Source organism: Cebus imitator, unplaced genomic scaffold (genome assembly GCF_001604975.1).
Source record: "Cebus imitator isolate Cc_AM_T3 unplaced genomic scaffold, Cebus_imitator-1.0 Scaffold17, whole genome shotgun sequence".
Taxonomy (NCBI): Eukaryota; Metazoa; Chordata; class Mammalia; order Primates; family Cebidae; genus Cebus; species Cebus imitator.
In genome coordinates, this window is record NW_016107332.1 from 7,532,984 (window position 1) to 7,549,677 (window position 16,694).

The following is a 16,694-nucleotide window of genomic DNA, read 5'->3' on the forward strand; positions in this document are numbered from 1 at the left end:
ATAATGCCATATTTAATCAATGGATCAACCAAATTCTTAGAGATGCTATGACTAGTAAAATGTTTAAGCAAAATATATCTTTAAAAAAGTAGAATTTCTGCTCTTCCGAATTGGAGAGCTTTGTAATAAAATCCCCAAGGATGTGAAGTATATTCCATTTGGCGTCCTAGAGGTTTATTTGCTATGAAGACATAGAGGTTTATTTGCTAATTATATTTTTTTCCTTTCTTAATTTGGTACAAAAAATTATTCACAATTTAAGCCGCCATCCCTTCTTTCTGGGAACTCATTTAAGCTAATGTATTCTGTAATATTCCAAGTAATGTTGGAATAATCATGTTCTATCCTGTTATGTAATAAAGATGATAGATAAAATTTGCTCTCAATTTTGTGTAATTTTTGCTTCACTTTTGCTGTAACACCATGTCCCTATAACTATACATTATTAGAGTTAGTTTTTTATAGTGTTAGAAATTTCTGCATTTCATATGATTGCTGCTAAAGGTATTAAGGATGATTAGTTCTATTTTTCAACAACGAAATCCCTGTACCAGAAATAGAAAGTGGAAACAGGCAAATGTGGCTGAACAAATGGATGAATGTGATTGTTTTATTTACTCACTCAAAAACATTGAGTGCTAAATATGAGTAGGACATCGTTTTGTTTACTGGCCATGCAGATGTAAACAGAACTTACAGAAATTGCTTTTCTTAAGAAGCTTATATTCTAGGGTAATGAAACAGACAACAAGGAAAACTTGTGAGTAAAATCTGAAGTATATTAAATGCTAAGGAGAAAGATCAAGCGGGGAAGAGGGGTAGCCATGGTAGAAGGATGGCGGAGATGAGGTGTTTGGTTATTGGTTCATGGCTGCATCTTCTGGTAGAATGTACATTACCTGAAGGCAGGGGCACTACCCGAAGACAAGGACTCTGCCTGATGTTGCTTACCATCACACCCCAACGTGCACCATGTGGCACTTAACGCATGCTGAATGAATGAATGGATAAACTTGGTGTAGAGTGGATCCTCCCCTTATCCTGATCTACTCTTTTTTCATGCTACTTTATATACTGTATAATGTTATAATTAGTTATGTTTTTTTTATTTAGTGTCTGCTTAACTCAGCTAGAAGATAACCTGCCCAAGGGTAAAAATATTTATTTATTTCATACACTGATATACCCCAAGATCCTAGAACATTGCCTGAGAGAGTAAGACTCAGTAAGTATTTGTTGAATGAATGAATGAATCTATGAAGTCCTTGTCCCTGAGGAAACAATATAGCTATTAGTTTACCATAGAGGAATTGTACTGCTTTTGGCAAGAAACTTTTTTTTTTTTTTTTTGGCAACATCACACATTCTGACAAATGTGTGACAAATTTGTGCTACTGACAAATTTATAATTTGTGTGTTCAAAAATGGTATGAATAAAATGCTTAGGAAGCTGATCCTGATGCAAAATTCATCTGCCTTAGAAAATTAAGAAACACCTGCACATGGAAATGCATACCATTTTTAGTCATATTAGCTTAAACCTGGACACAACCCAAGTGTCCATTAACATGTAAAAGGATTTAAAAATGGTATATCTATATAATAAAATATTGTTCAATAATATAAAAAAATAAGGTGGAGGCATGCACACTAATATGGTATATTCTCACAGAGGAATGTTGGAAGTACAAAAAAATATATGATTATTCAACTCTCAGTGAGAGTGTGCCTCTATTCTTAAGTATTTTCAAAAGGGCCCTGTCAAGAAAACAAAAATATCTGTTCAATTTTTAGAAAAATGAAAGAGTGCGTAAATACAGATGAAAGAAGTTCTTTAGTTAGACTTGACAGTTGACAGACCTGGGGTAGATGTTTTCACTGGCTGAATGGTACTACAAATGTTTCTGTTGTGGGTGTTTTTATTTGAAGAAAATGTTTTTATATCCCTTCTCAACCTAGAAACATAGCCATATTCAAAAATTATTTTCTGACAAAGCTAATGAGAGTTTCTTTTGAAACCGTAAGAAAGATCAGAGGCTTAAAAGAGGTGCAGTTTACACTTGAAAGAACCACAGGCAACCTAGAAACACATCCTGAAGAGCACAGTTTAGGAAACTAACACCTGAGAATGAATGCCCTGTACGAACATGACATCACTGATTAGGGCACAAAACTCAAGCACGCCATATTTTCCTTTCTGGCCATCTTGAAATTCCTAGTGATTTTCTGACAGCATTTTGGAAACATTTTTGTTCATGATTTATACATGACTATTAGAATAGATTTTAATTTCTTGAGGGCAAGACACTGAGACTTCTGGTAAACCACATCCTGCCTAGTGCCATGGGCAGGTGGCAGGTACTCTCTAAAACAGCAATCAACATCCATGAAGCCATTTCCAGTAGAACACTGTGGACTAAATTATTTTCACTGAGAAGATTATAATCCTTTATTGAGAACTTAGAATTACATCACAATAGGTAATATCTACTGGTATTTCATAATCCTAATTTGCCTCTTTGCTTCTTTTTGTCTTTCCTGGAGCTTTTAGAAGATTCTATGTTTACACTATGTTTCCAATAACAGTACAGTTTCTCAGAACCCTGGTACTGTGTACTGTGCCACAAAGAACAGTTTTGTGGTGAAATAAATTATGAAATACTGTGTAACATTTTCCTTCTATCAGAGTTACAACGCAAGCTAAGGTTTTAAAAACTTGAAGAAAATCTGTAATAAAGTGACTCCTTTGACTTTGTTTAACCCGGCATCTCCGCAACTTACTTTTTTCAGAACTCTTTTTTAGTGTAAAGATGTCTATTTTTAAAAAAATGTATACAATACCATCTATTTTAAGACACACTATTTATGTGCCACCAGGAAAGGAAAACATGAACAATATGCCTTTATTTTTAAGACTTATTTAAAAGATAATGTCAACAAAACACAAACTTTAGGAAATATAAGTTTACACTAGAAAATAAAATGGAGCCATATATTGTAGAAATAAAATATTAAAATTAAAATCCTTTAAATCATCTTATCCAATTTAATAATTTCAGTACTAGATTACAGATTATTTTATACATTTTCACAAACTGTGAGTTGTGATGTAAATGTGTTATATCACAGTCCTTTGAGCTGTGATATAAATGTATTTAATGGTATGCTGTCGTACCACCACACACATTTTCTTATCACAGTTATAACTTCAAAAATCACCACTCTAGCTATCTGTGACTTTTCAAGTGTATACTATGAGGCTTAGAGGCCTCTGCATTAGGAGAGGACACTTCAAGGAAAACTCTAGCGTCTACAGGAAACATACCAACCTATGCTCATTGATGACCCATGATAAACTTTACTACTAATAATACTCCTTTATTCTCTTCATCACATTTGCCTGTGGGATTTCCAAACAAGCTTACTTACTCCAGGTAGGATCCGTATCTTCCATTTCTCTGTGTCTCTCCAGTGTCCACTTTGTATAAGAGTAAGGTTATTACCTTTAATGGCAAAAACCACAACCACTTTTGCACCAACCTAATATAAATATACAGGAACATCTTTCTCCATGCCATAGCAAGTGGAAGCATCTCTCTGTAAAATCGTATTATATTACTGTGGTTGTTAGCAAACCATTCCTTCAATTGCCTATTAGTAAATATTTTTGTTTGTTAGGATGAATGATACAATTTTACCTAGAAGTTAGATCAGAAAATCCACACTAAATTTTCTAGTGTCATAAAATAAATCATTTTAATAATTAAGATACATAAATAGTTTATGATAGAAACAATAAAGTTGTCTCAACTCTGCACAAACATTGAATTTCCAAGTAATTTGTAAGGAATATATTCATCTTACTACATTCAAAATCATGGTTGAACAATGATGATTATAATGTTTTATGAATGATGTTTTTCATAGTGTATGAAGTCACATAGTATTACAGTATAGTATTACAGTGCTTCGTAATTTGAAGAAATGAAATAAAATTCTTGTGATGGTATGCAGGAAAGAAAAAATAATTAAAAGTCATTTGCAAAACTTTTTACAAAAACAAAATATTATTTTTCTGTAAAAATAAATTAGATCTTTTATACTCACATGCTCTTCTCTTAAAGTGTTTAGAAAATAGTTACATTCATTGTTGGCAGTGTGCTCAAACATTCTTATTTGCCATTCCCTCATACATGATAAAACGAGGTGCAAGCTGTTCATATGTGAGAAAAACAGCTTGTTTTTCACAGGCAAAGAAACATATATATATAAAATAGAATTAATTTAAAAACCCAAGTGTCATATGACAGAGATACCAAAAATTCACCAAGAAAATATATTCTTCAAGGCCTTTGAGGTGACACAATCTTTAACTATAATTTATTAAAGGTAGTTTTAATCATGCTACCCTGTAACTTCCATCAAATTAGCATGCTCGTGGATGGTAGGTTATTATTCTCCTCCTATAATTTAAAGCAGTGTTTGGTCAATTGACTGAAGCACAGCAGTAGAACTCAAGACAGACCACGTTTTATAAAGGAGCAAGAGAAATAAACATCTCTGTTCTAAGTGTGGCTTGCAAGAGTAGCACCTTTGGCACTGAGCAGAGCAGTTTTTGGTGTGGTTTCCAGGTGGCAGAAGTCTCTGGAGTGGCACAGCATGAAAACAAGCCTGATGCTTATGGCAGCGATATTATTGAGCCACATTTTGCTGGCTTACCTAGGAAACAGTTGAAAAATAAGAACTGATTTAAGTCTAACCAAACAGGAAATAATTTGTGCTTAGCCACAAGTAACACCTGAATGGCAAGTTGAACGTGAGCCTGCTTTCTGCTGTTTCTTCTTTATTTTGCTTTTCTTTTGCTTTTTCTTAGCCTGATTTTTGCTTGGCTTATTTTTCTTGGTTTCCTCTTTATACCATGGTCCCCAGACCCCTCCATTGAGCCGAGGGTTACTTCTGGGGTCTTTGGGGGGGTACCTCACTGGTACTGCCGTTTTGTTGAACTGTGAGAGCCTCCGTAGGAGCTTCTTCACGATTCCGGGGTACCTGTTAGATAGGTCCACCCTCTCATATGGGTCGGCTGTGATGTTGAAAAGCCATACACTTTTGCCAGTTGACAAGGTAATCCGTTCATTGTGCCACCGGTTCGGCCCCAGATTGCTGAAAGACTGAGGGGGGACCCAGTCGCTGTAGCCAGGATTTCCCGTAAGCAATTTCCAGTGCTGCACCCTGATGGCCGACTGGATGGCGGTGTTCCAGATCCCATAGCCTGCTGCCCAGGAGCCATTTTTTGCCTTGGTGTATATGGGGTCAATGTTATGCAAAATATCTACTCGGGGTGAGCGAAGACCCTCGCTTATGGTCTCCCAGATGTCATAGCCATCTATTTGAATGTCCTCATCGATCTGTCCTTCAGCCAGTGAAATCAGAGTGGGATACCAGTCAGTGATGTGCACAAGTTCCTTACACACTGTTCCCTTGTTTTTCAGAAGTGGGCTATGCACAAAGCCAACAGCCCGGATCCCTCCTTCCCAATATGTTCCTTTGCTACCTCTGAGAGGCCAGTTACTCCCTCCTGCCGTAGGCTGGCCACCATTATCTGAAGAGTAAATGATAATGCTGTTGTTATAGAAACCATATGTCTTTAGAGCCAATGTCACGTTGTTGATTGCCTCATCTAGGCAGGAAAGCATGGCGGCATATCTCCTCCTGTTTATGTTGATAATGGATCGGTAGTGTTCAAAGTACCTGCCAGGAGCTTGCAGTGGTGAATGAACAGCTTGGTAGGCAATATATAAAAATAGAGGCTTTGTGGGGTTATGGGAAGCTAGTATTTGCTGCACCCTCTGAGTGTACATCTGTGTGGAGTATATGCCATTGTCAGAGTCCCAGGCAGCGCTGTCGTTTTCATACAAGTCATAGCCACACATCCCAGGACTGTCACATTTGTAGTGTGTATAGTAATCCCCACTTCCCAAAAGGGAACCAAAAAAGGTGTCAAATCCTCTTTTGGTGGGCATGCATTCTTTTCTGTAAAAACCCAAGTGCCATTTTCCAACCATATGCGTTGAATATCCAACCTCTTTCAGTTTCTGAGGTAGGGTGGCATTGTCCAGAGGTAAACAGTTGGGTTGGGTAGGTCTTATGATAGAATGTTGAAGTCCGGTGTGTATCTGATACCTTAAGAAAAGAGCAAAAATTTTGTTATCAGGGCAGGATAAAAGAGATATTCTACATAAAACAATGATTCCTAAATTAAATAATGTTTCTATGGGGATGATTGTTAAATTATAATGGACCCCAATGATAAATGACCAATTCAGCATTTCTACTCTTTACTCACAAGTCTTAATCTAATTAGCTTCCTATTTAAATGGAAATACATTTCGATCTAAACCAGCACTTTTGATACTAAGATTTTCCCACTTATCTCAAAGTCTTTTTGAGACAGAGTCTCATTCTGTCGCCCAGGTTGGAGTGCAGTGACGTGATCTCGGCTGACTGCAACCTCTGCCACCCGGGTTCAAGCACTCCTCCTGCCTCAGCCTCCCCAGTAGCACACGCCACCATGCCCAGCTAATTTTTGTATTTTTAGTAGAGACAGGGTTTCACCATGTTGGTCAGGCTGTTCTCAAACTTCTGACCTCCAGTGATCTGCCTTCCTTGGCCTCCCAAAGTGCTGGGATTATAGGCGCAAAGCCACCGTGCCCAGCCTCAAAGTCTTTTTAAAGTTCTTATAATAGAATTAATTTGAATAAACTTTAATCTCTTAATTATATGACTGAAAATTGACAAGATAAGAAAAGACATATAGAATCAGATTATTATTATTATTGCTTTTAACCTAGGGACCTTCAAATCATTAGCTTTTAAATAGTTTCCTGAGATCATTTATTTCAAGCTAACTCTGAAGTACTAAAAATACATGCAAAAATTATAGAAAAATCTCCTCTTTGTCAAACAATAGTTTATTCTGAATCTCCAATCTGTTAGATCTCTGAAAGAAGAAAGAAGTTTTTGACTACACAATACATTATTGCTTAAAAATCATTTTAGAATAAAAGTTTTAGCTAGTGCTACAAATTATTTTTCCAAAAATAACAGGTAATAAGTCCTTATGTATGTTTCCCACAGTGTCTCCTTTTTAAAAAAGTATAATCACTTATAGGATAGTCTAAGAAAACATAACACTTTCTAATATGTTAAAAATTAAGTGAATGTTAGTTTCTTGCATTTTTCTCTTTCCAGCGATATTTTGCCAAGGGTGTTTTCCAAGAAGGGATATTATTACACAAGTGTATGAATTTTCACTTGGGCCAAGATATATCAGTTAGTTTATGGTATTTTAAAACTGATTGATTCTATAGTTATAAGTTCAAAAACATTTTAAAAATAGAATATATAAAAATTTTTAAAAATTAAGGTTGCAGAAAATTGTCAGGGTAAATATGTAGGTTTTCTTGGAATCAAATTACAAAAAAATATTGAGGTCAAAAGCAACTTTTTCACAGTGATTTAACCTGAAAGGCCAACATGTTATACATGCCTTGGATGAATAGTTCAATTTATTTTTAATGTTTTAATGATACCATGATGAAACTATGAGTTTTTTGAAGTGTTACTTGCAGCCACACACTGATATTTCTGTGTGCACTGAAGTAATATCTGATCACTACTGCAAAGCAGCCTTCACATAAACCCTGTTTACTCTGCTGATCATTTAGCTGTCAGTTTTGCAATAGTCATGGTTGTCGTAATTCAAAATGTAAGAAACTCCCAAAGAAATAAACATTATAAGTACCAAGTTTAGAAGGCATTGTTACTGGTGTTTTTTTTTTTTTTTTTTTTTTTTTGTTTTTTTTTTTTTTTTTTTTTTTTTTTTTTGGTGACAGAGTTTTGCTCTTGTTGCCCAGGCTGGAGTGCAATGGCACAACCTTGGCTCATCACAACCTCCGCCTCCAGAGTTCAAGCGATTCTCCTACGTCAGCCTCCCAAGTAGCTGGNTTTTGGTTTGGGTTTTGTTTTTGTTTTTGTTTTTTTGTTTGGAGATGGAGTCTTGCTCTTGTTGCCCAGGCTGCAGTGCAATGGCACAACCTTGGCTCATCACAACTCTGCCCCCCAGATTCAAGCGATTGTCCTGCCTCAACCTCCCAGTTAGCTGACCTCAGGTGATCCACCTGCCCTGGCCTCCTAAAGTGCTGGAATTATAGGTGTGTGTGACCGCACCTGGCCTTTTCTTGATCCAGTCCAGGATACAAAACATTCAGTTGTGAAAATCTAATTTTTTAACAACTGAATGTTTTAGACAGAGGTGGATGTTTTTGAAAATTAGAAAAAAACTAATTTTTCACACAAGTACATGACAAATCAGTAAATACCCATTAATGGAAACTTGGAGGAAATTAAAAAGGGAGACATCTATATGGGTAAAAATTTTGGGAATCATTCATGGGGATGAGTTATTAACAAAAGAATTATATTATGCAGAATATGGACTTGAGGGGAATGTCTATTTAATTCATGAAATGGTAAACTAATTAAGCATTTCTAATTAAGTCGGTTATTTTCTCAACTAATGGCAAAAGCAATAAGAATAGAGACTTATGAAAAACATAAAATACAGGAAAAGTTTGCAGAAAATAAAGAGAAGGCAAGAAGAGGTTTGCTACTTTCAGAAAATGGTGTAGCATTTGCAGATAAGTAAGAGTTCAGAGCTATTAATCAACTATGAGGTTTTTGTCTTCTTTAGATAGTACAATTGTTTTTAAATTGGAAAATTTAGAACCAGTAACATAAAAGTTTGACAGCAGCTTATAACAGGGAAGAGGTTTTCAGGGCAGCTCCTGCTTAAATGAGCTCCAGCCTCTATGGTGGAATAGGAGAAAATTTCAGGTAATTTGCGGTGTGGGATAAGGGTGTAGGTTTTGGAATCAAACAGACCTGGGTTTCAATTTGCTCCACTGCTTATTATCTGTGTGGCTTTGGGAAGTACTTAATCCCTCTGATCCTCAGTTTCCTCATCTGTAAAATAGGGATAATAATACATGTTGGGTTGCTGCAAGCATTGGAAAGGAGCAGAGTCTAGTAAGAAGAGTACATTTAATCAGTGATAGCTTTAGCAGTTATTATCCCAGAGGGCTGAATCAGGTGTCACTAACATTTGCATAAAGCTTTATAATTTGTAGATTTTTTTCGTATGTATTATTGCATTTAAGTCTTACTACAACAGTGAGAAGTCAGATTACTTAAGTTCCTTTTATGGATAGGAAAATAGAGATGTAAAGAAGTTATGGTTTTCTCCCCAACACCCACAACCTGCTCCACCAGGCTGTGAAACTGATTCTCGATCAGCAGTGGCAGTCTGATGCTCTCTCAATTCTTTTTTAGGAGTTAATATCTGAACTTATTGGAAAATCAAGGAGCAGAGGAAAGATGCCGGAAGTCTTGAGAAGCAAATCTGCTCCAACTTTCCAATGAAAGAAAGGATGGATTTGTAAACCGGATAGTGAGGTTTATGTTGATCCCTGAAAATTTGAAAATGATTTTTTTAAAGTACATGATTTGTGAGCATTTCAAAAATAACAAATGAGACAAGTCAAAAAAGAAAAGTTCTGCCAAGTTTGCTTCATTGTCTTTTTTAAAAAAGGATCCGCATTAGGTAAATAGCTTAGGAATGATTTAGCATTTGAAAGAGCTGCCCCTGATTCTTTTTTAATAAAATAATGAAAAATCAACTATATGTTTGTTAGCACTGCAATTGGGGATAAGAATGATACTCTTACATATTAATGACAGTTAATGTAATAAAAAATACTTTTAATTGATATGCTTTTCTGTGGAGCATGTAAGGGAGTTTCATTTAATTGAGAAAAAGAAAAGAAAGAAAAAAAAAACAGAAAATAAGTCCTCACAGCACTATTCACAATAGCAAGACCTGGAGTCAACCTGAATCCCCATAAGCTGGAGACTGCATAAAGAAAATGTGGTACATACAACCGACAGAATACTATGCAGCCATAAAAAAGAACAAAATCATGCCCTTTGAAGTAACATGGATGTAGTTGAAGGCTGTTATCCTAAGTAAATTAATGCAGGAACAGAAAATCAAATACCACATGTTCTCACTTATAAATGAGTACTAAACTTCTATTGCACAGGAACACAAAGAAGGGAACAAAAGACATCAGGGCACACTCACGGGTGATACGTGGAAGAAGGGTGAGGATTGAAAACTACCTGTTGGGTACTATGCTCACTACCTGAGTGATGAAATAACCTGCACACCAAACCTCTGTGACATGCAATTTACACATGTAACAAACTGCACATGAACCCCTTGAACCTAAGATAAAAGCTGGAAGATAAAAAAAGAAAGGGACTAAAGAGGCATAACAATTAAATGCAATATGTGGTTTTGAATTGGAATAGTTTCAATAAAGAACATATTTAGAGAACTGGTGAAACTTAAATTGGATCTTAGGATTGAAATAGAATAACAATATTTTCTGATTTTGATTTTTTTTTTGTGGCTAATATAATACCCTTGTCTGTAGGAAATACTAAAGTATTGATAGGACAGCATGTTGGCTCTTAATTCTCAGTTCGGGAAAAGTGTTATTTGTGCTGTACTTGCAATTTTTCCATAAGTATAAGATTGTTTCAAAATTTAAAACAAGATGTAAGAAAAATCTAACTGGGATAAACAAAAGATATTTTAGTTAAAAAATAAATTTTTTACATGTTAGTTATATAAGACAAATAAATGGATCTGAGAAATTAAATATGTTAGCCCACAAATTTAATAAAAAGCAAAAGCGACAAATGAAAGTTATAATTGTAATTAATCTTTACATCATATAAAGACAGTGTGCAAATTCTGATGAGTAACAATTCCGTTATGTTCGTTAGAACATATCTGAAAAATAGCATTCAATATTTAAGCATGTACTCCTAATATATGTATATTTACTTATTTATAAGTTACACTCATGCATATTGTATTAATTTAGGAATATTATAAAACTTACACAGAATAGAAATTGAAAAGGGTAAGATAAAAATAAATGTAAGTAGAATTTCTTATATTTCTTTTTGCATCCTAATGAATCATGTTACCTTACTTTTTTGTGTATATACACAATTTGGAGACCACTGAAAGTGGATTTTAGACAGATGAGAACTGAAACACAAAGACTGTTTAGAAGGCTATTACAGTAGTGTAGGTCAAAGATGATGGTGGCTTGGACTACCATCTAGTGGCAGTAAAAATGGAAAGAAGTGGATGGATGAAATGTATATTTGGATTTAGAACTGACAGGACTAAATTAGTGAGAGAAGGATGGAACGAGTGAAAAAGGTAGGAATTAGGAATGATTTCTAGATCTGTTGCTTTTATAACTTGGTGAGTGGTGGATGGTTTAACCCCTCTCTGTTTTATTTCAAAGCATGGAATTAGGACTAATGGCCAATATTATAAGGAGGCTGATTTCAACTCAATGTGAAAAAAAAATTCTAAAAACAAGTAAACAAAAAATAGTAAACAGGCTAAATAAGCATTTGCCAAATATTCTGTAAAAGAGATTCCTGAATTGGAAATGAAGTACTAGATGGCCTCTAATATGGGGTTTGGTTGTGTCCCCACCCAAATCTTATCTGAATTGTAGTTCCTATAATCCCCACATGTTGCGGGAGTGACCTGGTGGGAGGTAATTGAATCATGGGGGCAGTTTCCTCCATGCTATTCTCGTGATAGTGAGTAAGTTCTCATGAGATCCCATGGTTTTATAAGGAGCTTCCCCCTTCTCTTGGCTCTCATTTCTCTTTCCTACTACTGTGTGAAGAAGGATGTGTTTGCTTTCCCTTCTGCCATGATTGTAAGTTTCCTTAGGCCTCCCCAACCTTGAAACTGTGAGTTAATTAAACCTCTTTTCCTCATAAATTATCCAGTCTCAGGTATATCCTTATAGCAGCATGAGAACAAAGTACTACACCTCTAAGCTTCTTTCTAACTATAATAAACCATGAGTCAAAGACTGTTGCTCAATGTGTCAATGAAGGATCTCCAGTTAAAATCAGAACAACTTCACAATATCAAGTTTATAATATAATTTACAGGTATTTCATATGGAAGACTCCACAAACATCAATATATATTTAACATTTCTTTGTATAGTATGAAATTAGTTTAAAAATAGATTTTTTGTATGATGTATTCCAAGTGCTTCTATTATCTTGGCCAAAAAATAAAATAATTTTGAAATTTACTAGATTTTTTGTCACAATCTGGCTACCTATGTGAAGAAAACTTCATATGAACAATAGTAAACCTAGAGTTGTTGCCAAATTTGTTAAAGGCAGTAGCCATCATTGTCACTTTACTGCCAACTTAAAAGAAAAGTACTAAGTAGACCTTTTAGCTTGGAATTAGAATACATGAAGGTTTATAGCTTTTTATATTAATTTCTATTACTGTGTGCTGGATACTATAGTCTATGAATTCTCCTATGTCTGAAAATATTGTCTAAGATAATATTATTTTAACCTAATTACATATTTAAGATACTCTTGTAAGTGGGATAAAATATGAATACTAATAGTTCTATGTAGACTAACATTCAGAATGATTAGAGAGTACAAAATCGGCCAATACTGGAGTAAAAAGTCATATTTTGAAGGGAAGGAAATAAATGGAAGAGACTATAGTTTACAAATCAAATATTACTCAGATATTTATGTAGGAATATTATAGCTAGATTTCCATATTCTGAAAAGATGTTTGCTTATCACTGCCTTCCAAAAGACTCTCTTGTCTATAAAGAAATTCTATTTACAGGCCTTAATTTTATCTTTTGGTTAATTATATCTTCTGGCAAGGGGTGGACGTGGGGAGGGCTGTGGCAACAAATCTGTGCCTTGGTTTTTAATCTCATGAATGAGTGATTGAATTGCTTAACACTTCTTCTCCTACACTGTGCTAGCTTTGGGGATTATGACGGGCGAATAAGATGGTCTCTGCTCTCAAGGAATGCAGTATAACTTGAGAAACAGACAAGGAATTAGAGTGTTATTATGACAGGAGTAAGTGTTACAGTAGAGAACGACAACATTTTATGAGTGCGCTTAGTAGAGTCAGGAAACCTCTCAGAAGGCGCCATGTTTCATCTGAGTTTTAGTGCATGCAGGAGTATCTGGGTGAATGTGGAATGAAAGCAGGCAGTGCAAGCAGCTGAAACAACTGAACAAAAGCACATTCACAAGGGAAGGTGAATCTGAGATGATTTCTGCAGGAGGAGGAGCCATTCAGGTAAAGAGTTGAAGGGAAGACGAAGAGTGTTTCAGTAAGAGGAGCAGAATGTTTGAATGCAAAAAGTGAGATAAAGAGTTTGGGTCTCTGTAGATCAACAATATAGAATATTAGAATATAAGGGCAGAGATTCAGACATGTCTTGTTGGGAGATTAGTCTAAAGAGGTAAATGGGTACTCAATGACAGGGTGCTGTATTAGAGCATAGAGCTGTACTAAGCTCATCTTACTTAATGTGAAGGTGATAGGAGGTCACAGAGTACTTTTGAAAAGAGAATGACACAACTGAAGCTTTGTGTTGGAAAAATCAGATCTGGTTGTAGTGTGAAGAATAGATTGGACTGGAACAAGACGTAGGCAGGGAGATGTGTCCTAATCTAAGAGTTAAAGGATGATACCCAAGACTGAGATTCATTACAGTGAGGATACAGTAAAGAGAAGATTAAGTATTATAAAGAGAGACATTTGATAAGGTTACAGACTATATGTGGGAAGCATGGGAGAAGGAAATATTGAAGATGAGTCCAGAGTGTCTGGTCTGGGTGGCTGGGTAAAAGGAAATCTTTGCATTGAGTTAAGAAATCCAGGAAAAGAGACAGGAATAAATAGGAAGACAATGATTCCTGCCCTGCATTTAGCTAGAGGCATCTGTAGTATATTCACTTACAGATGTATAGGATAAAATAAAATAAATATTTGACAAATATATCTTAGCTGCTCCTGTCACACACATGCAAAAAAGGGTAACTGTGTGAGATGATGAGTATGTTAATTTGCTTTACCATAGTAACTATTTTACTGGTTTTGGATAGCCCATTACATTATACTATGTACGTTAAATATACACAATAAAATGTATTTAAAAGAAAAGAGTGGTATGCCACCAAAATCAGGTCACCATAATGCTTTTCACATGTTTTAAGTTATGATGATATGTATTTCTTAATGAAAAATAGTGGAAAGCAATGTTATAATAAAATACAGTTAATTTAATTATAAAATAGATATTTGAGACTCATTAGCTTTTAGGTGGCAGGTTAATTCATGGAAACGCATGTCATCGTCTAAAGACAAAATAGAGAAGGCCAAAGATGAAGCCCAGGAAATACCATCATTTAGAAGAAAAGCAAGAAGCTGCATTAAAAGAGTCTGAGGTAAATCGGCCACCCTGTGTACTGGAATAGGGAGAAGAATTTTAGAGTCAACTGCATCACTTACTATAGAGAGAAGCCAGGGAAAGAGAATTGCAAAGCATCAACTGAATTTGGCAATAAGCATGTAGACCTTATAAGCTATTTTTAGTAGATTGGTGTGGGAAGAATCCCAGATTATAGTGGATAATAGCAGAATATCTATTGTATTATTACATTTTTACAATAAAAATATATAGGTTCCATGACGGCAGGGACTTTGTTCACTGGTATATTCACACCACCTGAAACAATACATGGCTCATAACAGCACATCAATAAATATTTGTTGAATGAATGAATGAGAATATGTGTGCATGTATATGTGTATTCATAAAGAGAGAAAAATAAAGAAAAAATATAAACATATATACCAAACTGTTGAACGCGATTATTTCTGGGAACATAATAATTGTGGAAAGACAGAAGCTTTCAATTTGTTATATAAATTTCTATATAAATAAAATTTAGATGACTAGGTTTCAAAAAAACTAGCTTATTCTACTAAGACTAATTGTATCAAGGCAACTAATTAATATGAAATAAAGAAATTAAATCTAAATGCCAAAAGAATGGACACACTCACTCGTCTCCTGTCCTGCCTAGCAGGGACATCTACTCAGGAGATTACCTTCAGGCTAGACAAAAGGGGATGAAATGAGCTAAATGAATTCTGTAATTACTGCTCAAAGCCAGAGAAAATGTCTCCTTTGACTACACAGCAAATGAGGAAACTTGTCAGGTAACTTTTAACATTTCTGCCTTTAGATAATCTTTCCTAGTCTTCAGAATCTGCTATTTGTCCTTGCAGTTGCCTTACTCATTCATGGTCGGTGAACCTTCAGGACACAAAAGCTTTTTATACGTTGATTTCAATTTTCCTGATCTCTTTGGAAACATAACTAAAAATAACATGTTAAGTGATTCCTTTCTGGAAATAGTGTTCATCCGAAAGTAAGTTTCTTTTCTATTAGATGGTCTTTTCTCTGACTCTTCTTATCCCATGTTCTTTTCCCTTTTTTGTAATTATTTATTTGAAGACCCTTACTTAAAAAAAAATAAGATTTAATACATAAATTACAGACCACCAAATACCTATTGAAATGAATATTCACTTATGTAATTAATGAACCTCTCATTTATAAAATTACTTACAGAATAAAATTTAAGAGGGTACTCCAGGAGTACATTTTTAAATTATCAAATTTGTAGAGACTATTTCAAGGTTACATACACTCCATAAAGCAAGTGTACCCACACTGCCAAAATAATATTTATATTATTCTTTCTATTTTCAATATGACCTCAGAATAATGTAGAATTTATTTTTAAAGAAATGTACCAGTTTTCATCTTCTCTATTCTAAGCAGAAAATGCACTTAGATGTGTAGACTAGGGAGTAGCTTAAATTAACTAAACTACTCCTGATACTACCAACTTTGCCTTATAGACAGGGTGTGTAAAGTAAGATATCGTTAATATTAGTTAGAATCCTCAAAGTAAGACAAAGATTGCTGAAAAAGAATTTAGGATCCTTTCATTTTTAAATTTTTATTTTTTATTTATTTTGAGACAGAGTCTCGCTCTGTCACTCAGGCTGGAGTGCAATGGTGCCATCTCAGCTCAATGTGACCTCCACCTACGAGGTTTAAGCCATTCTCCTGCCTCAGCCTCCCCAGTAGCTGGGATTACAGGTGCCTGCCACCATGTTTGGCTAATTTTTGTATTTTCAGTAAAGATAGGGTTTCACCATGTTGGGCACGCTGGTCTCAAACTCCTGACCTTGTGATCCGCCTGCCTCAACCTCCCAAAATGCTGGGATTACAGGCATGAGCCATCGTGCCTGGCCTAAAATCCTTTCAATATTTTGAAAACATGATCTCTCACTCTGCTTTTCATTAATTGTTCCATTAACATTTAGTTATTCCCATAGGGGTAGGACTGCCATATTTAAGAAGTTTAACATTTTTTTTGTACCTTTGACTTTGAAGAAATAAAAATTATGAAGAGTGTCACATTTATGTTCACTAGGCGGCTTTTCCAGAAAACAGTCTGATGAAAAAGTGGTAATGCTCTTTCATTCTTTTTTTTTTTCTCCCATTTATTTATTTTATTGCATTTTAGGTTTTGGGGTACATGTGAAGAACATGCAAAATTGTTGCATAGGTACACACGTGGCAGTGTGATTTGCTGCCTTCCTC

General features: G+C 35.1%; 1 protein-coding gene across 1 annotated transcript in view; it reads right to left on the reverse strand.

Moving 5' to 3' along the window:
- Positions 1 to 2,885: 2,885 nt before the first annotated feature.
- ARSJ (arylsulfatase family member J) overlaps positions 2,886 to 16,694 on the reverse strand; it is an 83,024-nt gene continuing 69,215 nt past the window's right edge. Inside the window, exon 2 of the mRNA XM_017510572.2 lies at positions 2,886 to 6,180. Coding sequence (XP_017366061.1) covers positions 4,782 to 6,180 — 1,399 coding nt within the window. The 3' untranslated portion in view covers positions 2,886 to 4,781. The remainder of the gene's footprint in view (positions 6,181 to 16,694) is intronic.